General features: G+C 46.0%; 1 protein-coding gene across 2 annotated transcripts in view; it reads right to left on the bottom strand.

Moving 5' to 3' along the window:
* The window catches only part of PLXND1 (plexin D1), a 104,164-nt gene extending 95,064 nt beyond the window's left edge, over positions 1-9,100 (bottom strand). The window contains exon 1 of one of the 2 annotated variants that reach the window (XM_069736235.1): positions 7,874-9,100. In XM_069736235.1, coding sequence (XP_069592336.1) covers positions 7,874-9,013 — 1,140 coding nt within the window. In that variant the 5' untranslated portion in view covers positions 9,014-9,100. Of the gene's footprint in view, positions 1-7,867 lie in introns of both variants that reach the window. The other variant, XM_069736234.1, reaches the window with a different exon arrangement.
* Positions 9,101-27,209: the final 18,109 nt, after the last annotated feature.

Here is a 27,209-nt window from a genome sequence, read left to right on the forward strand (position 1 = left end):
CACTCATACAGGAGAAGCTGGCGCTGATAGGAAGCTGCGAGGGAGCCGGGTAGGTATTTTATTAACAGCGGGCGGGCGCATAGGGGGTGGGAGGGGGGGGGGACAGGGATCTTTATTTTAAACACGAAAAATAAAAAATAAAAGGATTTTTCATATCTTCTCTCCAGCGAACGCTGCTGGAGAGAAGATATGAATGGCGGCTTCAGCACCACGCTGGGGGGACAGGGCTTACTGTAGCGCTGTCTCCTGCACTGCACACAGACACCATCCGTGTGCGGTACGTGTTTTACACGGACCCATTGACTTTAATGGGTCCGTGTAATCCGTGCGCTCCCACGAACACTGACATGTCTCCGTGTTTTGCACACGGACACACGGTCTGTGAAAACACGCTGACATGTGCAGAGACACATTGATTTCAATGTGTCTACGTGAGTCAGTGTCTCCGGTACGTGAGGAAACTGTCACCTCAGGTACCGGAGCCACTGACGTGTGAAACCGGCCTAAGGTGGACATTCAGGGCTCCAGATTGATTCCTTTTGGGCCAAGTTCACACGTTCACTATTTGGTCGGTATTTTATATCAGCATTTATAAGCCAAAACCAGGAGTGGGTGCTAAATACAGAAGCGGTGACGGGTTTCTATTCTACTTCTCCTCTGGAATTTCCACTCCTGACTTTGGCTACAAATACTGAACGTGTGAACGTGGCCTTACCTGCACAGATACATTGTAACAAAAGCTGTGAACAGTCTTACATTCAGGTGTCAATGGTTCCGTGCTCAGATTGGGCCTTTACACCTCTCTGTCACCCACGTCTCTCTTCAGGAGGAAGTTTACTCAGTCCATAAACTTCACCACTTTGCTTCCTTTTTACTAGAACAAGTAATAAAACTCGATCCCATTCCTGTAAGTCTGCCGCCGCCGCAAATCTGACAACAGCGAACTGGAAGCTTCATGTGCGGAAAGACAGAATTCCCCCTTAAATCAAACACTGGGTGGTGACTGGGTACAAAGGAACTTTTTTCGCTACACGTTTATTTTTTTAAGTTTTTTGGGTCCCATAAAGCATCGCTCAGGCATCTATGACAACGTACGCTGATTTTTTTTCTTATTATTGTGGCCAGCTCTGGACAAACTGCTTACAAGGAGTAAAAAAAATCATCCAGCCTGGAAAAAACCCAAGAAGTCACATCCAGGAGGCACCAGACAAGTCCGGACCTCATGCCTCCCTAATTGGGCATCATGCCCCCTGATGTCTCTGCTGCTTTTATCCCACTGTACGGAGATCATACAGAAAACTGGAATAAGAAGCAGTTGTAGAACTACAAGTGCCAGTATGGCAGAATGAGGACCTCTTACAACTCTCTAAATAAACTACATAAGGTCAGTTATGCCCCTGGTGCAACAGAAGGGTCATCCACAGCAAAGGGTCAGTCCTGGGATTGTAAAGGTGACGTGTGTGGGAACAGGATAACATATGTCTGACAATAATGGAGGAGCGACCTCAGCGGATTCCAAGGGAATGTCACATCTTTAATGTCTGCTCAATCTTAAAGCAACAGTCTTCAGACAGAAGGGACATTTCTTTAATTGCTCAATCACCTTCCCGAAGTCCCGTGTGATTAAGCGCCTAATTTTTAATTTATATAGCAACTTTAAAATGCCAGGGGCAGGCCCAGGTCAGAGGCGCAAAGTTCCGGACGAAAGTGCTGTTATCCATCTGCCGTAATAATTGGGGTTTTATATATTTTGTTAATCAAGTTCTGCAACCTTATTTTTAATTTCCACACCATTTTCAGAATCTCCGCTTGCTGTCAGTGAACATTTTTCTTACTAGTCATAAGCAGACATAATACTTCTAACATATGAGTGTGTATTCAGTATAGACAATTCTGTATTTAAGAGGACCTGTCACATTTATTCTTGTGGGCTGCTCCATATATTCACATTTATTTATTTTTATCTGCTATACGGTTTCAGGAGATATGCGCCTTTTTATTCTGTAACAAAAAAAATGGAGGAACTAAGATAGTGTTTGTGTATATATATATATATACGGTATATATATATTCATGGTACGGTATATATATACGTTTATATATATATATATATATTTACGGTATATATATATACGTATATATATATATATATATATATATATATATTTATATATATATATATATATATATACAGTTAGGTCCACATATATTTGGACAGAGACAACATTTTTCTAATTTTGGTTATAGACATTACCACAATGAATTTTAAACAAAACAATTCAGATGCAGTTGAAGTTCAGACTTTCAGCTTTCATTTGAGAGTTTCCACATTAAAATTGGATGAAGGGTTTAGGAGTTTCAGCTCCTTAACATGTGCCACCCTGTTTTTAAAGGGACCAAAAGTAATTGGACAATTGACTCCAAGGCTATGTCATGGACAGGTGTGGGCAATCCCTTCGTTATGTCATTCTCCATTAAGCAGATAAAAGGCCTGGAGTTGATTTGAGGTGTGGTGCTGCATTTGGAAGGTTTTGCTGTGAAGTAAACATGCGGTAAAGGAGCTCTCCATGCAGGTGAAACAAGCCGCTGCAAAAACAGAAAAAACCCATCCAAGAAATTGCTACAATATTAGGAGTGGCAAAATCTACAGTTTGGTCCATCCTAAGAAAGAAAGAAAGCTCTGGTGAACTCATCAATGCAAAAAGACCTGGGCGCCCACAGAAGACAACAGTGATGGATGATCGCAGAATAATCTCCAGGGTGAAGAGAAACCCTTTCACAACAGCCAACCAAGTGACCAACAGTCTCCAGGAGGTAGGCGTATCAATATCCAAATCTACCATAAAGAGAAGACTGCATGAAAGTAACTACAGAGGGTTCACTGCACGGTGCAGCCACTCATAAGCATCAAGAAGAAAAAGGCTAAAAAACATCTAAAAAGCCGCACAGTTCTGGAAGAACATTCTATGGACAGATGAAACAAAGATCAACCTCTACCAGAATGATGGAAAGAGAAAAGTATGACGAAGGCGCGGTCCAGCTCATGATCCAAAGCATACCACATCATCTGTAACACCCGGCGGAGGCAGTGTGATGGCGTGGGCATGCATGGCTGCCAGTGGCACTGGGTCACTAGTGTTTATTGATGATGTGACACAGGACAGAAGCAGCCGAATGAATTCTGAGGTCTTCAGAGCCGCCATACTGTGTGCTCAGATCCAGCCAAATGCAGCCAAATGGATTGTTCGTCGTTTCAAACTACAGATGGACAATGACCCAAAACATAAAGCCAAAGCAACCCAGGAGTTTATTAAAGCAAAGAAGTGGAATATTCTTGAATGGCCAAGTCAGTCACCTGATCTCAACCCAATTGAGCAGCATTTCACTTGTTAAAGACTAAACTTCAGACAGAAAGGCCACAAACAAACAGCAACTGCATACCACCGCAGTGAAGGCCTCAAAGAAGAGCATCAAAAAGTAGGGAACACGGCGTCTGGTGATGTCCATGAGTCCAAGACTTCAGGCAGTCGTTGCCAACAAAGGGTTTTCAACCAAGTACTAAAAATGAACATTTTATTTAAAATTATTGAATCTGTCCAATTACTTTTGGTCCCTTTAAAAACAGGGTGGCACATGTTAAGGAGCTGAAACTCCTAAACCCTTCATCCAATTTTAATGTGGATACCCTCAAATGAAAGCTGAAAGTCTGAACTTCAACTGCATCTGAATTGTTTCGTTTAAAATTCATTGTGGTAATGTCTATAACCAAAATTAGAAAAATGTTGTCTCTGTCCAAATATATATGGACCTAACTGTATATATATATATATATATATATAGAAAAACAGCACAAGAAATTTAAAAAGGGCTTGAGAAAGGATACCACATCTGACACATTGCACGCCATTTTGGCAATAAACTCCATTTTTTTTTCTGTTTTTCCGTTTCTTTACTTTTATTATTGGAAACCATTTGACTAATTAGCCTTTTTATTCTGCAAAAAAAACAAACAAAAAAACAAGAAATGGGGGAGCAGCATGAATAGCAAAAACTGCCCATTTTGACCTGGCGACAGGACTTCTTTATGTAGCCTGGACTCCAGACTGATACATTGTTGCAAACTACTAGGACTTGGAGAGAGAGAAAAGCTCCTCCAGATGTGTTCAGTTTATAGACAATTGTCTACACTTGATACAACGTTAATAAACGCTCAGGTATGAGAAGTTTAGGTCTGTAGAGGTTTTTTAGTCTCTAGATGTTAACACAAATCTTCCCATTAATTTAAAACAAGCAGAGATCTTGAAATTGATAAGAAATTAATGCACAAAGTATATACCGTAATAAAGATGCAGAACTTTTCAGTAATAAAATTACAAATACTCTGCATTGAAAAAAATCAGGAAAAATATACTTTTATTTATAAGACAATCCCAAAAATAGTAGTAGTAACGTTTTGACCCTACAACATGGGCTGTTATCAAACTCAGATTGCAGAGAAAAGCGCCATTAAGTATTCGCGCTATGGGTTGCCAAAAATCGCGAATACTTAATGGAACTGGTGCTTTTCTCTAAAACATAGAGATGGCAACCATACACTGCTAGCTGAGCTAGCCGGCTACTCTGAGGCCACAGGTGGCCAGTAAACTAGCAAACAAACTAACAAAGTGCTACACAGGAAAGGATTAAAGATACTTTTTTTTTGTTTCCAAATAAAAGGTAAATTGTAAAGCTCTGTGTCTTAGATGCACGTTGCAATTTTAGTCATTTAGCAACTTGAGACAACCCCTTTAAGCTGCAGATCTGAGCATGAACAGAAATAGAGAGGTACAAGCCAATATTCTAACTTGTGGATGCTGCTGCAGAACATCTTGGTGACCACAATGTAAGGCTACGTTCAGATTTGCGTTGTGCGCCGCTGCGTCGGCGACGCAACGCACAACGCAAATAAAAACGCACCAAAGCGCTCGCAAAAACGCTGCATTTTGCGACGCATGCGTCCTTTTTTGCCGAAATTTGGACGCAAGAAAAATGCAACTTGTTGCATTTTCTGCGCCCAACGCTTGCGGCAAAAAAAACGCATGCGTTGCACAACGCAGCACAACGCATGTCCATGCGCCCCCCATGTTAAATATAGGGGCGCATGACGCATGCGTTGCCGCAGCGTTTCCCGACGCAGCGTCGGGAAACGCTAATGTGAACGTTGCCTAACAAACAATTGCTGTGGCTGCAGGTACAGGAAATAGACTGATGGTCACCCAGACCTGGCACATTACTGACAACTGCGCCCACGCCAAAAAGTCTCCGCCATCCAATACAAACTGGGTCATGGTTCCGTCTATTCTCAAGCCAAAAAATGCAAGCGATCTATTGCCCCCTTTGATTTTCAATGATTCCAGTAGAGCCCCCCATCCATTCCTCTGGGCTCAGTGAGGATCCATGCCTCATAGAGTCTCCCCATCCATTCCTCTGGGCTCAGTGATCCATGCCTCATAGAGCCTCCCCATCCATTCCTCTAGGCTCAGTGAGGATCCATGCCTCATAGAGCCCCTCATCCATTCCTTTGGGCTCAGTGAGCCATGCCTCGTAGTGTCTCCCCATCCATTCCTCTGGGCTCAGTGATCCATGCCTCATAAAGCCTCCCCATCCATTCCTCCAGGCTCAGTGATCCATGCCTCACAGAGCCTCCCCATCCATTCCTCTGGGCTCAGTGATCCATGCCTCATAGAGTCTCCCCATCCATTCCTCTGGGCTCAGTGATCCATGCCTCATAGAGCCCCGCATCCATTCTTCTGGGCTCAGTGATCCATGCCTCATAGAGTCTCCCCATCCATTCCTCTGGGCTCAGTGATCCATGCCTCATAGTCTCCCCATCCATTCCTCTGGGCTTAGTGATCTATGCCTCATAGAGCCCCTCATCTATTCCTCTAGGCTCAGTGATACATGCCTCATAGAACCCCCATCCATTCCTCTAAACTCAGTGATTCCAGTAGAGCCCCCCATCCATTCCTTTAGGCCAGTGATCCATGCCTCATACAGCCTCCCCATCCATTCCTCTGGGCTCAGTGATCCATGCCTCACAGAGCCTCCCCATCCATTCCTCTAAGCTCAGTGATCCATGCCTCACAGAGCCTCCCCATCCATTCCTCTAGACTCAGTGATCCATGCCTCATAGAGCCTCCCCATCCATTCCTCTAAGCTCAGTGATCCATGCCTCACAGAGCCTCCCCATCCATTCCTCTAGGCTCAGTGATACATGCCTCGTAGTGTCTCCCCATCCATTCCTTTAGGCTCAGTGATCCATGCCTCATAGAGCCTCCCCATCCATTCCTCTGGGCTCAGTGATCCATGCCTCATAGAGCCTCCCCATCCATTCCTCTGGGCTCAGTGATCCATGCCTCATAGAGTCTCCCCATCCATTCCTCTAGGCTCAGTGATCCATGCCTCATAGAGTCTCCCCATCCATTCCTCTAGGCTCAGTGATCCATGCCTCACAGAGCCTCCCCATCCATTCCTCTAGGCTCAGTGATACATGCCTCGTAGTGTCTCCCCATCCATTCCTTTAGGCTCAGTGATCCATGCCTCATAGAGCCTCCCCATCCATTCCTCTGGGCTCAGTGATCCATGCCTCATAGAGATTCCCCATCCATTCCTCTGGGCTCAGTGATCCATGCCTCATAGAGTCTCCCCATCCATTCCTCTAGGCTCAGTGATCCATGCCTCATAGAGTCTCCCCATCCATTCCTCTAGGCTCAGTGATACATGCCTCATAGAGTCTCCCCATCCATTCCTTTAGGCTCAGTGATCCATGCCTCATAGAGCCTCCCCATCCATTCCTCTAATCTCAGTGATCCATGCCTCATAGAGTCTCCCCATCCATTCCCCTAGGCTCAGTGATCCATGCCTCATAGAGCCTCCCCATCCATTCCTCTAGGCTCAGTGATCCATGCCTCATAGAGTCTCCCCATCCATTCCTCTAGGCTCAGTGATACATGCCTCATAGAGTCTCCCCATCCATTCCTTTAGGCTCAGTGATCCATGCCTCATAGAGCCTCCCCATCCATTCCTCTAATCTCAGTGATCCATGCCTCATAGAGTCTCCCCATCCATTCCCCTAGGCTCAGTGATCCATGCCTCATAGAGCCCCGCATCCATTCCTCTGGGCTCAGTGATCCATGCCTCATAGTCTCCCCATCCATTCCTCTAGGCTCAGTGATCCATGCCTCATAGAGTCTCCCCATCCATTCCCCTAGGCTCAGTGATCCATGCCTCATAGAGCCTCCCCATCCATTCCTCTGGGCTCAGTGATACATGCCTCATAGTCTCCCCATCCATTCCTCTAGGCTCAGTGATCCATGCCTCATAGAGTCTCCCCATCCATTCCCCTAGGCTCAGTGATCCATGCCTCATTCTTGTAAAGCCGCCACTATGTAGATCAAAGAGGAGACCACAGCAGGCCCAGGCCTGAGGCTGCACTACTGACAAGTGCATCCTTCACGCTGCGATAACATGGAGACCCTGCATAAATGAAATCTCTAAGCAGTACCAAAGGGTTTAGACAGTGTCGGGCAGAGACAGATGAGGGCCCCTGTGCAAGAGCAATATATGGGCCCTTTGCCATCCAATAGCTCATCCTAATGCACCACTTCTCCTTCTTTGGAGGTGGATGTGGCCCCCTGAACTCTTGGGCCCCTGTGGAGCTGCACATTTTGCACCAATGGCACGTCCAACATTGGGTTTCGAGTCCTTTCAGTCCAGATGATTAGAATTAGTGGTGGTCTTTAGAAAATGAGGGTGCACATATTTATTATGCTCTACTACACACAGGACCCAAGGACTATACACATAGTTACCAGTATTTGGGCATTACCTTTACCTTCAGGATGTTCTTCCTCTCACAGCTGGGGCCACTTCCCTGCACCACACTGGCCAGCACCGACACCTCTCCATTGCCCGGGGTCACGAAGCAGCCGGTGCGCGCCCCGCGGATCTTGCGCCCCACTTCCTCCAGCCCGAATGCGCAGAGCGCGGCCTCTTTTTTCCCCTCGAACAGCCCGAATATCCGTCCGGGCTCCGCGAACACGGAGAGCAGGCGCCCGTACAGAGCGCCCCGGGGCCCCTCGCAGCGCAGCCGCAGCTGGATGTAGGATTCGGTGAGTTTGCGCGGTTCTCCCCGCGGATCCGGCGTCAGGCAGATCCGCGCCAGCACGCTGCTGGGTAAGCTCTCCTTCTCCGTGGAGGCGGGGTCTACGTTCATGGCCAGGTAGCCGAACCCGCCCTGGAGGAACGCCCGCACGAACACCATGCGGTTCTGCACTTTGCTGCCCTGTTTGACCTTGAAGATGTTATCATCCGAGGGGCTAATGTCGAAGGTGAAGAGCCGGGTGGGGTGGCTGGTGTTCAGCGCCCGGATGGAGATCTCGGGGCTGTTCTCGAAGCGCAGGTCCGCCACACTGCTGTTCCAGGAGAAGAACTGGCTCCCGTAGCCGGTGTAGGTGGCGCCCACCAGCAGCCTGGTGCCCCCCTCCTGGCCCCGGAGCAGCAGCCCCACGGTGGAGGCATTGGGGTGGTTGGCCGCCACGTTCAGCATGCTGGGCACCACACTGCGCGGGGGGAATGGCACTGCCCGCTGCGAGATGTTGCCCAGGAGCCGTAGGTCGCACAGCCCCTGGTGGACGGAGCCGCAGGCCAGGAGGAGCCCCTGCTCCGCGTCCAGCTCCAGGATCTTGTTATAGTTGGGGGTCCACGTCCTGGGGAAGTCGCAGGAGGACTCGGGGATCTGGGGGGCATGGCACAGGGGCGAGTCCTGCACGGGCCCCGTGGGCTCCTCCAGCTCCAGGCGCAGCTCCCCGCTCAGCTGGTACAGGTGGTTGACGGCGGCCAGGTAGACGCGGCGCCCCGCGGCGTCCAAGGCGAAGCTGTTCGTGGGCTGGCTGCAGTGGAAGCTGTGGATCAGCTCCAGCCCGAGAGCCGGGGCGAGGAGCAGGAGGAGCGCGATGCCCAGGGCTGGAGCCATGGTGCGGGCTCAGCTGGTGCGGGCACAGTCCGGCATGGCACCGCTTAGTGATGTGTCTGTGCTGGCTCCTCCGCAGTGTGCAGCCCCCCAGCTCCCCGCCGCCGACCCTCCCCCTCACTCCTCCTGCTCTCCCCTCTGCTCCACTCTCATTTGTTCTCCAACTTTGCAGACTGTCACATATGCCGGAGCCCCCCGTCTCTGCCCTCTCCCCCGGCTCCTGCGGGCTCTCCCTCCTCACCACTATGTTCCCCAGCTTTGTCATGTGAGAATGATTACATTTTGCATTTTTTTTCTTCCTTTTGTTCCTAATGTTGCAAAAATAAACTTTGTCACCCTAAATAATAAGTCAGAACAATGAGTAATGTAAGGCGGGGGCGGGGAGGAGGGGGGCTGGGGTGAATGTGGAGTTTTAGGGTCTCTACAGCAGAAATCTCCCCCCTGGTGTCCGGCTTTACCCTTTCCTAGAAACCAGTTGGATAAGGGAGTGGCACAGGGTGGTATGGCGTGTGGCACTGGGCATCGTCTGCTGGCAGATTCTAATTGTACCAGGCAGAATATGGAAGTCATTAATGCATTGTTCATCTCAGGCAGAGAAGGCTTACAGCTTTCAATTGTAGAACTACAAGTCCCAACATAAGGGCTTGTCAGCAGGCTATTCCTACTGGTTGGTGCACTACAAGTCTCAGCATAGTGGAATGTAAGAGGTCTGTGCTTATTGGATGTAAAACTACAAGTCTCAGCATAGTGACTTGTATGTAGTCTGTGTATTGACTGTAGAACTACAAGTCTCAGCACAGTGACTTGTATGTAGTCTGTGTATTGACTGTAGAACTACAAGTCTCAGCATAATGGTTTGTATGGATTCTGTGTATTGGCTGTAGAACTACAAGTCTCAGCACAGTGACTTGTATGTAGTCTGTGTATTGACTGTAGAACTACAAGTCTCAGCATAATGGTTTGTATGGATTCTGTGTATTGGCTGTAGAACTACAAGTCTCAGCACAGTGACTTGTATGTAGTCTGTGTATTGACATAATGTCTCAGCATAATGGTTTGTATGTAGTCTGTCTATTGGCTGTAGAACTACAAGTGTCAGCATAATGGTTTGTATGTAGTCTGTGTATTGGCTGTAGAACTACAAGTCTCAGCATAGTGGCTTGTATGTAGTCTGTGTATTGGCTGTAGAACTACAAGTCTCAGCATAGTGGCTTGTATGTAGTCTGTGTATTGGCTGCAGAACTACAAGTCTCAGCACAGTGGCTTGTATGTAGTCTGTGTATTGGCTGTATAAGCCTACAACCTGCAGTAACCACAGATCGACTAAACCGCTGCACGACCAGCTCTATCCTCACCTACTGTATTCTCACCCATCCCTTGTAGATTGTGAGCCCTCGCGGGCAGGGTCCTCTCTCCTCCTGTATCCTCACCCATCCCTTGTAGATTGTGAGCCCTCGCGGGCAGGGTCCTCTCTCCTCCTGTATCCTCACCCATCCCTTGTAGATTGTGAGCCCTCACGGGCAGGGTCCTCTCTCCTACTGTATTCTCACCCATCCCTTGTAGATTGTGAGCCCTCGCGGGCAGGGTCCTCTCTCCTCCTGTATTCTCACCCATCCCTTGTAGATTGTGAGCCCTCGCGGGCAGGGTCCTCTCTCCTCCTGTATTCTCACCCATCCCTTGTAGATTGTGAGCCCTCGCGGGCAGGGTCCTCTCTCCTCCTGTATCCTCACCCATCCCTTGTAGATTGTGAGCCCTCGCGGGCAGGGTCCTCTCTCCTCCTGTATCCTCACCCATCCCTTGTAGATTGTGAGCCCTCACGGGCAGGGTCCTCTCTCCTACTGTATTCTCACCCATCCCTTGTAGATTGTGAGCCCTCGCGGGCAGGGTCCTCTCTCCTCCTGTATTCTCACCCATCCCTTGTAGATTGTGAGCCCTCGCGGGCAGGGTCCTCTCTCCTCCTGTATTCTCACCCATCCCTTGTAGATTGTGAGCCCTCGCGGGCAGGGTCCTCTCTCCTCCTGTATCCTCACCCATCCCTTGTAGATTGTGAGCCCTCGCGGGCAGGGTCCTCTCTCCTACTGTATTCTCACCCATCCCTTGTAGATTGTGAGCCCTCGCGGGCAGGGTCCTCTCTCCTCCTGTATTCTCACCCATCCCTTGTAGATTGTGAGCCCTCGCGGGCAGGGTCCTCTCTCCTCCTGTATTCTCACCCATCCCTTGTAGATTGTGAGCCCTCGCGGGCAGGGTCCTCTCTCCTCCTGTATCCTCACCCATCCCTTGTAGATTGTGAGCCCTCGCGGGGAGGGTCCTCTCTCCTCCTGTATCCTCACCCATCCCTTGTAGATTGTGAGCCCTCGCGGGCAGGGTCCTCTCTCCTCCTGTATCCTCACCCATCCCTTGTAGATTGTGAGCCCTCGCGGGCAGGGTCCTCTCTCCTCCTGTATCCTCACCCATCCCTTGTAGATTGTGAGCCCTCGCGGGCAGGGTCCTCTCTCCTCCTGTATCCTCACCCATCCCTTGTAGATTGTGAGCCCTCGGGGGCAGGGTCCTCACTCCTCCTGTATCCTCACCCATCCCTTGTAGATTGTGAGCCATCGCGGGCAGGGTCCTCTCTCCTCCTGTATCCTCACCCATCCCTTGTAGATTGTGAGCTCTCGTGGGCAGGGTCCTCTCTCCTCCTGTATCCTCACCCATCCCTTGTAGATTGTGAGCCCTCGCGGGCAGGGTCCTCTCTCCTCCTGTATCCTCACCCATCCCTTGTAGATTGTGAGCCCTCGCGGGCAGGGTCCTCTCTCCTCCTGTATCCTCACCCATCCCTTGTAGATTGTGAGCCCTCGCGGGCAGGGTCCTCTCTCCTCATTGTATCCTCATCCATCCCTTGTAGATTGTGAGCCCTCGCGGGCAGGGTCCTCACTCCTCCTGTATCCTCACCCATCCCTTGTAGATTGTGAGCCCTCGCGGGCAGGGTCCTCTCTCCTCCTGTATCCTCACCCATCCCTTGTAGATTGTGAGCCCTCGCGGGCAGGGTCCTCTCTCCTCATTGTATCCTCACCCATCCCTTGTAGATTGTGAGCCCTCGCGGGCAGGGTCCTCACTCCTCCTGTATCCTCACCCATCCCTTGTAGATTGTGAGCCCTCGCGGGCAGGGTCCTCACACCTCCTGTATCCTCACCCATCCCTTGTAGATTGTGAGCCCTCGCGGGCAGGGTCCTCTCTCCTCCTGTATCCTCACCCATCCCTTGTAGATTGTGAGCCCTCGCGGGCAGGGTCCTCACACCTCCTGTATCCTCACCCATCCCTTGTAGATTGTGAGCCCTCGCGGGCAGGGTCCTCTCTCCTCCTGTATCCTCACCCATCCCTTGTAGATTGTGAGCCCTCGCGGGCAGGGTCCTCTCTCCTCCTGTATCCTCACCCATCCCTTGTAGATTGTGAGCCCTCGCGGGCAGGGTCCTCACACCTCCTGTATCCTCACCCATCCCTTGTAGATTGTGAGCCCTCGCGGGCAGGGTCCTCTCTCCTCCTGTATCCTCACCCATCCCTTGTAGATTGTGAGCCCTCGCGGGCAGGGTCCTCTCTCCTCCTGTACCAGTTATGACTTGTATTGTTTAAGATTATTGTACTTGTTTTTATTATGTACACCCCTCCTCACATGTAAAGCGCCATGGAATAAATGGCGCTATAACAATAAATAATAATAATAATAACTACAAGTCTCAGCACACTGGCTTGTATGTAGTCTGTGTATTGGCTGTAGAACTACAAGTCTCAGCACAGTGGCTTGTATGTAGTCTGTGTATTGGCTGTGGAACTACAAGTCTCAGCACAGTGGCTTGTATGTAGTCTGTGTATTGGCTGTAGAACTACAAGTCTCAGCACAGTGGCTTGTATGTAGTCTGTGTATTGGCTGTAGAACTACAAGTCTCAGCACAGTGGCTTGTATGTAGTCTGTGTATTGGCTGTAGAACTACAAGTCTCAGCACACTGGCTTTTATATAGTCTGTGTATTGGCTGTAGAACTACAAGTCTCAGCACACTGGCTTGTATATAGTCTGTGTATTGGCTGTAGAACTACAAGTCTCAGCACAGTGGCTTGTATGTAGTCTGTGTATTGGCTGTAGAACTACAAGTCTCAGCACAGTGGCTTGTATGTAGTCTGTGTATTGGCTGTAGAACTACAAGTCTCAGCACAGTGGCTTGTATGTAGTCTGTGTATTGTCTGTAGAACTACAAGTCTCAGCACAGTGGCTTGTATGTAGTCTGTGTATTGGCTGTAGAACTACAAGTCTCAGCACAGTGGCTTGTATGTAGCCTGTGTATTGGCTGTAGAACTACAAGTCTCAGCACAGTGACTTATATGTAGTTTGTGTATTGGCTGTAGAACTCAGCACAATTGAGTATACACGGCCTGTGCCTATTGGCTGTAGAACTACAAGTCTCAGCATAATTGATTGTAAATGACCTGTGTCTATTGGCTGTAGAACTACAAGTCTCAGCAGGAGTGGCCTGTGTCCGTCGGCTTCAGTAGTGCTGCAGGTCTGGGAAAACCAATGCAAAACCTGCCATTTATAGCCCTGGTGTTATCTTGTGGGCACTTTTGTGGCCCCTCAGGTTCCAGGGTCCAGGTGTAATTATTACCTCTGTACTACAAATCCCAGCACAAAAATCACAGATTCTGGGAAATTGTCCCCTTTAATTCCAGTTTGGGGCTTTTGACCCAGTTACCAGGGTGTAATTCCGATGCTCCTTGATCAGGATGGTGAAATAGCATTTCTGGAAAGTTTCATCAATGTAGAAACTAAAAAGACAAAAAAAAGTCCAAAACCAATAAAAAAAATAACAAAAAAAATAAAAAAAATCAGTTGCTGAAATGGGGAATCTAATGGGAACGTCCATGGGAATGAATAGAAAGTCTCCAGCCGGCGGGCGCAGGTGGGCTGTTATTATTATTATTATTATACATTTTTATGTGGGCGTTCATGCCTTAGTGTAGCGTCTGTGAACGGCGTCCCCTAGGGGAGGAATGTGGCTGTGGAGCAAAAAATGGGGGGAGCATTAAAAATAAAGTGAACCCTAAAGGTGTAATTCTACATCTGACCTCCCTCCAGTTGGTGGCACTAGTGAGATATCATTCTTTCCTTCCTGAAGAGAGCTCATTTGCATATTTTCCCATGGAGCATTGCCATATTCAGATGGTCTCCGTAAGAAGAGCCGGTCCTACCGTCCAAGGTTGTGTCTGTGCTTGTTCTCTATGGTACTGTGCCACAAGGGGGCACTATGAGCAAAATACAATGCAGTGGGCAATATAAGTAGCAGTTAATATTATTATTATTATACTTTCTTATAGCGCCATTTATTCCATGGCGCTTTACATGTGAAAAGGGGGCAAATATAGACAGATACAATAAACATGAGCAAACAGCAAGGCGCTAACAGGCACAGAAGGATGGAGGACCCTGTAGTTGCCATATAAACGATACAATGTATCCTTCACAGCGGTGGTCGGTGCCGACCACCACATTCCTGGCATCACTTCTTGGGTGATCTCATCATATACCCGCCAATGTCACAAGACGCAGAACTGGCACATGTCCTGGGATTGGCTTAAAAAAATCAAATTCCTTGGTGTGCCGCGAGCTGGAAACCTCCGAAAATGGATACTGTGGTTATATAGCGTATACCCTGCGGCAGTGGGGTCATTGGGTCAATCCCTGGGCCGGGCATCCTCAGCAGGCCTCATCGGGGGTCACTGGATTGTGAGTTCTGCCTCTTGGATGTAGAGAATTACCCCCGGTTCCTTTTCCCCAAAAAATGTTGTGTTTTTGTGTCAGTCTCTACTGTTCTCCTAGCATTAAATCCGTGAACCAGGTGGCTCAGGATGAACAGCTCATTGAGATCAAGTGAGGATTCCCGTTTTGTGGATTGAGTAACAAGTGATTTGAGGCAGAAATACTTTTCGCGGTACGTAATAATCCGTGCTTGGGCTGAAGGGGTTAAATCTCGTCGGCGTTACTGGAGATCTGACACAGTCCTCGGGCCCCGGCCTTGACTCTGATAAAAATAAATCATCTAAAATTATCTGCCGATCCAATCAAAGGCCGTTACTGAGTATAAAGACGGGGCCACAGCGCCACCAATGGCTGCAAAGGGGGCTATAACAATGACCATATTTGTAGTCACCCAGCTTTCCCAGAAGCAGATAGAATTCAGAAAGAAATAACAGATAAGCAAAGACTCAAGAGTGGGTAGAATTAAAGGGGCGATGCACTCGCCCCACTCCGCCGTACATGGTGCGGATTAAGGATGGGGAGGGGGGATGGCAGCTGTGAAGGATCCACACCTGGCGGATTACAGAACAGTCCCAAAAATAAGATTATCAGTCCTGAAGGTGTCAACACAAGTAAATGTGTCACAGTGCGTACCGCGCCACGTCTGAACGTGTCACCATCTGCCAGGGGGGTATGAGCAGGAATCGGTGTCACTGCTGATGTGTGATTACTATATGGAACCTGCCAACGTACCCGGGCACAGCGCTGACACCTAAAACTTACCGAAAGATTCAGAAGAGCTGAGAAATAACAGATTATAGCAGTTAAATTCTTGTACATGGGAGTAGTATTATAGTAGTTATATCCTTGTACATAGGAGCAGTATTATAGTAGTTATATTCTTGTACATGGGGGCAGTATTATAGTAGTTATATTCTTGTACATAGGAGGCAGTATTATAGTAGTTATATTGTTGTACGTAGGAGCAGTATTATAGTAGTTATATTCTTGTACATAGGAGGCAGGATTATAGCAGTTATATTCTTGTACATAGGAGCAGTATTATAGTAGTTATATTCTTGTACATAGGGGCAGTATTATAGTAGTTATATTCTTGTGCATGGGGGCAGTATTATAGTAGTTATATTCTTGTACATAGGGGCAGTATTATAGTAGTTATATTCTTGTACATAGGGGGCAGTATTATAGCAGTTATATTCTTGTACATAGGAGCAGTATTATAGTAGTTATATTCTTGTACATAGGGGCAGTATTATAGTAGTTATATTCTTGTACATAGGGGGCAGTATTATAGTAGTTATATTCTTGTACATAGGAGCAGTATTATAGTAGTTATATTCTTGTACATAGGGGCAGTATTATAGTAGTTATATTCTTGTACATAGGGGACAGTATTATAGTAGTTATATTCTTGTACATAGGGGCAGTATTATAGTAGTTATATTCTTGTACATAGGGGCAGTATTATAGTAGTTATATTCTTGCACATAGGGGCAGTATTATAGTAGTTATATTCTTGCACATAGGGGCAGTATTATAGTAGTTATATTCTTGCACATAGGGGCAGTATGATAGTAGTTATATTCTTGTACATAGGAGCAGTATTATAGTGGTTATATTCTTATACATAGGGGCAGTTTTATAGTAGTTATATTCTTGCACATGGGGCAGTATTATAGTAGTTATATTCTTGTACATAGGAGCAGTATTATAGTAGTTATATTCTTGCACATAGGGGCAGTATTATAGTAGTTATATTCTTGTACATAGGGGGCAGTATTATAGTAGTTATATTCTTGTACATAGGAGCAGTATTATAGTAGTTATATTCTTGTACATAGGAGCAGTATTATAGTAGTTATAGTCTTCTACATAGGGGCAGTGTTATAGTAGTTATATTCTTGTACATAGGGGCAGTGTTATAGTAGTTATATTCTTGTACATAGGGGCAGTATTATAGTAGTTATAGTCTTGTACATAGGGGCAGTATTATAGTAGTTATATTCTTCTACATAGGGGCAGTATTATAGTAGTTATAATCTTGTATATAGGGGCAGTATTATAGTAGTTATATTCTTCTACATAGGGGCAGTATTATAGTAGTTATATTCTTGTACATAGGAGCAGTATTATAGTAGTTATATTCTTGTACATAGGAGCAGTATTATAGTAGTTATATTCTTGTACATAGGGGCAGTATTATAGTAGTTATAGTCTTGTACATAGGGGCAGTATTATAGTAGTTATATTCTTCTACATAGGGGCAGTATTATAGTAGTTATAATCTTGTATATAGGGGCAGTATTATAGTAGTTATATTCTTCTACATAGGGGCAGTATTATAGTAGTTATATTCTTGTACATAGGAGCAGTATTATAGTAGTTATATTCTTGTACATAGGAGCAGTATTATAGTAGTTATATTCTTGTACATAGGAGCAGTATTATAGTAGTTATATTCTTGCACATAGGGGCAGTATTATAGTAGTTATATTCTTGTACATAGGGGGCAGTATTATAGTAGTTATATTCTTCTACATAGGGGCAGTATTATAGTAGTTATATTCTTGTACATAGGGGGCAGTATTATAGTAGTTATATTCTTCTACATAGGGGCAGTATTATAGTAGTTATAATCTTGTATATAGGGGCAGTATTATAGTAGTTATATTCTTCTACATAGGGGCAGTATTATAGTAGTTATATTCTTGTACATAGGGGCAGTATTATAGTAGTTATATTCTTGTACATAGGAGCAGTATTATAGTAGTTATATTCTTGTACATAGGAGCAGTATTATAGTAGTTATATTCTTGCACATAGGGGCAGTATTATAGTAGTTATATTCTTGTACATAGGGGGCAGTATTATAGTAGTTATATTCTTGTACATAGGAGCAGTATTATAGTAGTTATATTCTTGTACATAGGAGCAGTATTATAGTAGTTATAGTCTTCTACATAGGGGCAGTGTTATAGTAGTTATATTCTTGTACATAGGGGCAGTATTATAGTAGTTATATTCTTGTACATAGGGGCAGTATTATAGTAGTTATAGTCTTGTACATAGGGGCAGTATTATAGTAGTTATATTCTTCTACATAGGGGCAGTATTATAGTAGTTATAATCTTGTATATAGGGGCAGTATTATAGTAGTTATATTCTTCTACATAGGGGCAGTATTATAGTAGTTATATTCTTGTACATAGGAGCAGTATTATAGTAGTTATATTCTTGTACATAGGGGCAGTATTATAGTAGTTATATTCTTGTACATAGGGGCAGTATTATAGTAGTTATGTTCTTGCACATAGGGGCAATTTTCATTAGCTCTCTGAATCGCAGTCATATGGACATTCTAGGTGACACTTTCTCTAATCGAACCATCTTGAGATGTTTTCTTTGCAGAATTCCCGTCTTTGTTTTACACCAGATTTATAATGGAAACTAATGTGTAAGGTCTGGGATATGGATGGGGGCAGAATAATGATGAAAGGGAATTTGTGACTCTGTAAAGACCCTAAGAAACAGCAGGAAGGAAGCCTGCAGCGTTAACATGCTGACTGAGGAACACCAATTCCTGTTGTTTGGAGACTTCCCGTCCGGTCTGGGATGAGGAATTCCTCCATGTTTTTTGGTCTTGGGTGAAAAGTTAACCTCAGTATCAGCCATAACCTCTTTGTCTCAGGACATTTACTCAGGAGATGGTCTGATATTGTGTGATTAGGTGTCATTAATATGTAAATACAATTATTTTTCATTAGTAGTTATTTGCTCATCTATACAGTTTTGGATGACCATCTATATAGTCAGGTGACCAGCACCTCTAGTGGTCATCTGGGGTATAACACATTTGAAATATTAAAAGTTAGCTAACAATAAAAACGTAATATAAGTAATAATATTAAACCATATACAAATAGATTGAAAGGCTTCTCCAGTCAATTATTACTATTGTTGTGTTAATGCCATGAAAAGTCCAATAATAACTTGTAAAGTGAAAAATAAAAGTACGAAAAAAAAAACAATAGCGAGAGATCAACCTCAGCATGGATCAATCACATGTATATAAGCCGAATCATGCAACTTTACACCTTGTGTTTAATGTTTCACTATCTATAAGGTCTGTGCTTGCTGTCAGTGAATGTGAACATTGTTTACCCCTACATGGGACTAAGATATCTCTCAGCTGAGGGTTTGTTACAATTATATGTTGTCTTGAGAAGCCTCCATGAGCTAAGGACATAAGCAGCACAAACCTCTGTTCAGTGCTGATAGTTTGTTACAATGTATCAGTTCAGGAAAATCTATCAGTCTGGAGTCCACAGCAGAGAATTGTCTACATTAATCAGGCTGAAAATGGATTGAAACTGGCAGCAGAGATGAGCAGGAGAGCTTGTTTGTAAAGAAGATGCACATTGATGCAGCATTTGTAGTGTGTACAGGTCAAGAGAAGAGTTTGTTATACTTACAGCAGATGAAGGGTTAATCAGTCTGAAAATGGATAGAAGCTGGCAGCAGAGATGAGCAGGCGAGTTGTCTGTAAAGAAGATGCACACTGATGCAGCAGCATTTGTAGTGTGTACAGGTCCAGAGAAGAGTTTGTTCTGCTTACAGCAGATGAAGGGTTAATCAGGCTGAAAATGGATAGAAGCTGGCAGCAGAGATGAGCAGGTGAGCTTGTTTGTAAAGAAGTTGCACACTGATGCAGCAGCATTTGTAGTGTGTACAGGTCAAGAGAAGAGTTTGTTATACTTACAGCAGATGAAGGGTTAATCAGTCTGAAAATGGATAGAAGCTGGCAGCAGAGATGAGCAGGCGAGTTGTCTGTAAAGAAGATGCACACTGATGCAGCAGCATTTGTAGTGTGTACAGGTCCAGAGAAGAGTTTGTTCTGCTTACAGCAGACGAAGGGTTAATCAGGCTGAAAATGGATAGAAGCTGGCAGCAGAGATGAGCAGGTGAGCTTGTTTGTAAAGAAGATGCACACTGATGCAGCAGCATTTGTAGTGTGTACAGGTCCAGAGAAGAGTTTGCTATGCTTACAACAGATGAAGGGTTAGTCAGGCTGAAAATGGATAGAAGCTGGCAGCAGAAATGAGCAGGTGTGCTTGTTTGCAAAGAAGATGCACACTGATACAGCAGTATTTGTAGTGTGTACAGGTCCAGAGAAGAGTTTGTTATACTTACAGCAGATGAAGGGTTAATCAGACTGAAAATGGATAAAGGCTGGCAGCAGAGATGAGCAGGCGAGTTGTCTGTAAAGAAGATGCACACTGATGCAGCAGCATTTGTAGTGTGTACAAGTCCAGAGAAGAGTTTGTTCTGCTTACAGCAGACGAAGGGTTAATCAGGCTGAAAATGGATAGAAGCTGGCAGCAGAGATGAGCAGGTGAGCTTGTTTGTAAAGGAGATGCACACTGATGCAGCAGCATTTGTAGTGTGTACAGGTCCAGAGAAGAGTTTGCTATGCTTACAACAGATGAAGGGTTAGTCAGGCTGAAAATGGATAGAAGCTGGCAGCAGAGATGAGCAGGTGTGCTTGTTTGTAAAGAAGATGCACACTGATACAGCAGTATTTGTAGTGTGTACAGGTCCAGAGAAGAGTTTGTTATACTTAGAGCAGATGAAGGGTTAATCAGACTGAAAATGCATAGAAGCTGGCAGCAGAGATGAGCAGGCGAGTTGTCTGTAAAGAAGATGCACACTGATGCAGCAGCATTTGTAGTGTGTACAGGTCCAGAGAAGAATTTTTTTTGCTTACAGTAGATAAAGGGTTAGTTATAGGTCTGAGTCAGGAAATAAATGCTTACTGTAGTGACAGCCAGAGGGGAAGGGAGCACGGTCTGGCCCTGGAGCTGAGATCGATTAGCTTGTTTTTTTCCTGAGGTGCATCGGCGTGTTCTGTTAGGGTATATGTATGTGATGACAGGTTTCCTTTAAGGATGTATCAGACAGTCGTTTTTAAGTTTAGGGATGCAATTATTTTTGCAAAACTTCACATTTTCCCCAGCACGTGATAGTGATCGGGGGTAATTACCACGTACTCCAGCACACGTGATAGTGATCGGGGGTAATTACCACCTACTCCAGCACACGTGATAGTGATCGGGGGTAACTACAACGTACTCCAGCACACGTGATAGTGATTGGGGGTAATTACCACGTACTCCAGCACATGTGATAGTGATCGGGGGTAATTACCACGTACTCCAGCACATGTGATAGTGATCGGGGGTAATTACCACGCACTCCAGCACACGTGATAGTGATCGGGGGTAATTACCACGTACTCCAGCACATGTGATAGTGATCGGGGGTAATTACCACGTACTCCAGCACACGTGATAGTGATCGGGGGTAATTACCACGTACTCCAGCACATGTGATAGTGATCGGGGGTAATTACCACGCACTCCAGCACACGTGATAGTGATCGGGGGTAATTACCACGTACTCCAGCACACGTGATAGTGATCGGGGGTAATTACCACGTACTCCAGCACACATGATAGTGATCGGGGGTAATTACCATGTACTCCAGCACACGTGATAGTGATCTGGGGTAACTACAACGTACTCCAGCACACGTGATAGTGATCGGGGGTAATTACCACGTACTCCAGCACACGTGATAGTGATCGGGGGTAATTACCACGTACTCCAGCACACGTGATAGTGATCGGGGGTAATTACCACGTACTCCAGCACACGTGATAGTGATCGGGGGTAACTACAACGTACTCCAGCACACGTGATAGTGATCGGGGGTAATTACCATGTACTCCAGCACACGTGATAGTGATCGGGGGTAATTACCACGTACTCCAGCACACGTGATAGTGATCGGGGGTAATTACCACGTACTCCAGCACACGTGATAGTGATCGGGGGTAATTACCACGTACTCCAGCACACGTGATAGTGATCGGGGGTAATTACCACGTACTCCAGCACACGTGATAGTGATCGGGGGTAATTACCACGTACTCCAGCACACGTGATAGTGATCGGGGGTAATTACCAAGTACTCCAGCACACGTGATAGTGATCGGGGGTAATTACCACGTACTCCAGCACACGTGATAATGATCGGGGGTAATTACCACGTACTCCAGCACACGTGATAATGATCGGGGGTAATTACCACGTACTCCAGCACACGTGATAGTGATCGGGGGTAATTACCACGTACTCCAGCACACGTGATAATGATCGGGGGTAATTACCACGTACTCCAGCACACGTGATAGTGATCGGGGGTAATTACCACGTACTCCAGCACACGTGATAGTGATCGGGGGTAATTACCACGTACTCCAGCACACGTGATAGTGATCGGGGGTAATTACAACGTACTCCAGCACACGTGATAGTGATCGGGGGTAATTACCACGTACTCCAGCAGACGTGATAGTGATCGGGGGTAATTACCACGTACTCCAGCACACGTGATAGTGATCGGGGGTAATTACCAAGTACTCCAGCACACGTGATAATGATCGGGGGTAATTACCACGTACTCCAGCACACATGATAGTGATTGGGTTTAATTACCACGTACTCCAGCACACGTGATAATGATCGGGGGTAATTACCACGTACTCCAGCACACGTGATAGTGATCGGGGGTAATTACCACGTACTCCAGCACACGTGATAGTGATCGGGGGAAATTACCATGTACTCCAGCACACGTGATAGTGCGAATAGCCACCAGCGCCCCCCATCTGCAGTGGCCACTAACAATGCTTGAGTCTTCTAATTGGTAGAGGGGCGCAATGGATCTTCACCCCTTATAGCTGCACCCCTGACTGTACTGCTGGGACTTGTAATTCCACAAATATAAGCGTCCGTCCAGAGGGATCTGCTGCTATTATAAAACAAGGAAGTGGCCGAAGGAAACACAGGTTTAAAGGCAGGAACCAGACAAAAAAGAGCCGGGACCACCATAAGGAAGAGGATATGGCCACAATGTACATACAGGAAAGTGGGGACTGCGGGGGCCGCAGCCTCACAACACGCTGCCTGTCAGGGAATAATGCTGCAGAATCCCCGGGGAGACGCTCATTGTATACATGGAAGTCACTGACATACACCGGGGCTGGGATCACTCGCTGCACAGTAAAAAGAAGGAACTTAGCACATAAATGGCCAATATGGATGAGCCAAACTACAACGTCAATGCGTCTCAGGACAGGGGCCCAACTATGAGGCACGCATCGACGGTGCAGCTTTATATTGTCTTAGAATTGTCATGTTAGCTGGCACCTATTCACACTAGTTGGGGTGTGCTGGTCAGTTTTTTCTATTTGTGCCACTCACTATACAGTACAGCGGTATAACATAAGCATCTCCTGTATATAATTATATATGTACAGCCGGTATAACATGAGCTTCTCCTGTATATAATTATATATGTACAGCCGCTATAACCTAGGTATCTCCTGTGCATAATTATATATGTACAGCCGCTATAACCTGGGTATCTCCTGTGTATAATTATATATGTACAGCCGCTATAACCTGGGCATCTTCTGTATATAATTATATATGTACAGCCGGTATAACCTGAGTATCTCCTGTATATAATTATATATGTACAGCCAGTATAACCTGGGCATCTCCTGTATATAATTATTTATGTACAGCCGGTATAACCTGGGCACCTCCTGTATATAATTATATATGTACAGCCGGTATAACCTGGGCACCTCCTGTATATAATTATATGTGTACAGCCGGTATAACCTGGGCACCTCCTGTATATAATTATATGTGTACAGCCGGTATAACCTGGGCATCTCCTGTATATAATTATATATGTACAGCCGGTATAACCTGGGCATCTCCTGTATATAATTATATATGTACAGCCGGTATATCCTGAGTATCTCCTGTATATAATTATATATGTACAGCCGGTATAACCTGGGCATCTCCTGTATACAATTCTACATGTACAGCCGGTATAACCTGGGCATCTCCTGTATACAATTCTACATGTACAGCCGGTATAACCTGGGCATCTCCTGTATATAATTATATATGTACAGCCGGTATAACCTGAGCATCTCCTGTATATAATTATATATGTACAGCCGGTATAACCTGGGCATCTCCTGTATATAATTATATATGTACAGCCGGTATAACCTGGGCATCTCCTGTATATAATTATATATTTACAGCCGGTATAACCTGAGCATCTCCTGTATATAATTATACATGTACAGCCGGTATAACCCGGGCATCTCCTGTATATAATTATACATGTACAGCCGGTATAACCTGGGTATCTCCTGTATATAATTATATATGTACAGCCGGTATAACCTGGGCATCCCCTGTATAGAATTATATATGTACATCCGGTATAACCTGGGCATCTCCTGTATATAATTCTATATGTACAGCCGGTATAACCTGGGCATCTCCTGTATATAATTCTATATGTACAGCCGGTATAACCTGGGCATCTCCTGTATATAATTATATATGTACAGCTGGTATAACCTGGGCATCTCCTGTATATAATTATATATGTACAGCCGGTATAACCTGGGCATCTCCTGTATACAATTCTACATGTACAGCCGGTATAACCTGGGCATCTCCTGTATACAATTCTACATGTACAGCCGGTATAACCTGGGCATCTCCTGTATATAATTATATATGTACAGCCGGTATAACCTGAGCATCTCCTGTATATAATTATATATGTACAGCCGGTATAACCTGGGCATCTCCTGTATATAATTATATATGTACAGCCGGTATAACCTGGGCATCTCCTGTATATAATTATATATTTACAGCCGGTATAACCTGAGCATCTCCTGTATATAATTATACATGTACAGCCGGTATAACCCGGGCATCTCCTGTATATAATTATACATGTACAGCCGGTATAACCTGGGTATCTCCTGTATATAATTATATATGTACAGCCGGTATAACCTGGGCATCCCCTGTATAGAATTATATATGTACATCCGGTATAACCTGGGCATCTCCTGTATATAATTCTATATGTACAGCCGGTATAACCTGGGCATCTCCTGTATATAATTCTATATGTACAGCCGGTATAACCTGGGCATCTCCTGTATATAATTATATATGTACAGCCGGTATAACCTGGGCATCTCCTGTATATAATTCTATATGTACAGCCGGTATAACCTGGGCATCTCCTGTATATAATTCTATATGTACAGCCGGTATAACCTGGACACCTCCTGTATATAATTATATATGTACAGCTGGTATAACCTGGGCATCTCCTGTATATAATTATATATGTACAGCCGGTATAACCTGGGTATCTCCTGTATATAATTATATATGTACAGCCGGTATAACCTGGGCATCTCCTGTATGTAATTATATATGTACAGCCGGTATAACCTGGGCATCTCCTGTATGTAATTATATATGTACAGCCGGTATAACCTGAGTATCTCCTGTATATAATTCTAAATGTACAGCTGGTATAACCTGGGCATCTCCAGTATATAATTATATATGTACAGCTGGCATAACCTGGGCATCTCCTGTATATAATTCTATATGTACAGCCGGTATAACCTGGGCATCTCCTATATAATTATATATGTACAGCCGGTATAACCTGAGTATCTCCTGTATATAATTCTAAATGTACAGCCGGTATAACCTGGGCATCTCCTGTATATAATTCTATATGTACAGCCGGTATAACCTGGGCTTCTCCCTTTGTGCAGGGTGTTTGGCTCGGAGGGGCCCGCTTCTGTGTGTCGGCAGTTTATACAGCTCTGGCGTCTGCACGGGGGGTTGTGAGTCATTATCGCCGCTGATGCCACATCCTATATGAGCGGGGGGGATGTAGGACCCCAGTAAAGCTGGAAGAGACTAAGTGACAATTTGTTTATTCTGTATTTTACATCCTTTCTCCTCCTCCAGGGAAAGATACTGATAATTGGGGTCTCCTCTGCAGAACAATGCAGCCCCAATAGACCCCTAAATCCGTTCGCCGCTCTATTATCACCTGCAGGTTTGGGGTCTCTGTTCATGGGGGGGCTCATTATAGTCACATACAGAGTGTGAGGCGTCGCTTTCCATCACGCTGTGATATGCAGAATTAACCCTTACTATAAGGAAACCACGGCGCTATCGCAGTCCGTGTAAATCTGTGGCCGGTGCACATGAGCGCTGGATCCGGTGGGGGTCCGTGTGCCACAAGAAGTGACAGCACAGCAGATATTTTTGGATTTGGGTCCAGGATCTTTTGTTTGTTAAAAATATGATTTCACCCCCCCTTTGCATTTCTTGCAGTGGAGATAAGCGGCGCCATGACCCCAACGTTGTTTGCCAAAGTTCCGCACCAAATCCAGGGTGATGGACCGAATACGAGCCGCTGCGTCCCTGGCCTGTGCCCTCCTGCAGCATTGACCGGGTAGTTTGAGGCTTAGTGACCCCCGGCGGCCCCTCCAGTCTCAGAGCTGCCATCGTGAGTCACTGTGGTGGGCCCAGGATTTACAGATCCGGATCTGTGACTGAATCATCGCTCTGGATATTCAGGCATGAAAGGAATGGAAGCCATGGGGGGCGCTGCGTCATGGTGAGGGGCTTATAACCAATGCACCACCAAAGCGCAGGGTCCCCCAAACGCTAGGACCTTAATGTCACCGCTATAAGACAGGAGCCGGATTTAGGATGATGGAGACCTACAGACATAAAATATAATATCTGGAGCCTACTGATGACCCCTAATCACAGGCGCCCCCTGACCCTTCATCGAAGCTGGGGGAGGGTGGTGGTGCTGGTGGGGTCTATGGAGCCGCCTCCACCAGGACCTTTCCTGGGCCTCCCCCTGCCACAGTCTCCCCACTGCAACTCCAGATAACCTCGGTCCGATCGCACGTCCCCGCGATGGAGACCACCCGTTCAGGTGCCATCATCTTCCTCGGCCGGCCAGGGATACAGATGGAACAAAGTGAACAGTGCCCCAGAAGCTTCCAATATAATGGAGAGGATTCGTTGCTTCGACTGCAAAATTTGCAGGAAATTCCGCTCCAGATTTGCATTTGGCTGCATCGTGTATTGCAGAGTTTTCTGATCATCCAGGACATCTGCTAATCCGGCAGCGGCTTACAGGAGCTGCACTGGAGGACATTGTTAGAGGGCGCAGGGGGTGGTCTGAGGAAGGGCGAGGGTAGAAGAAGGGGTCACCATTTCCCTTCGAGAAGCGCAAGCTGAAATTCTGTGTCTGTCCAGGTTGTGTTTCCTGTAGATAAGCGGCCGCCTGGGTTTTCAGATCCGGGGGAAACGGGGAGCGAAGCTGGGAGGTTTGATAAGAGATGAAGTCACCCTATTGGCAGCAGGACAGGCTGCGGGAAAGATGGCAGCACTGCAGCGCCAACCTG

Source organism: Ranitomeya imitator, chromosome 8, assembly GCF_032444005.1.
Source record: "Ranitomeya imitator isolate aRanImi1 chromosome 8, aRanImi1.pri, whole genome shotgun sequence".
Lineage (NCBI taxonomy): Eukaryota > Metazoa > Chordata > Amphibia > Anura > Dendrobatidae > Ranitomeya > Ranitomeya imitator.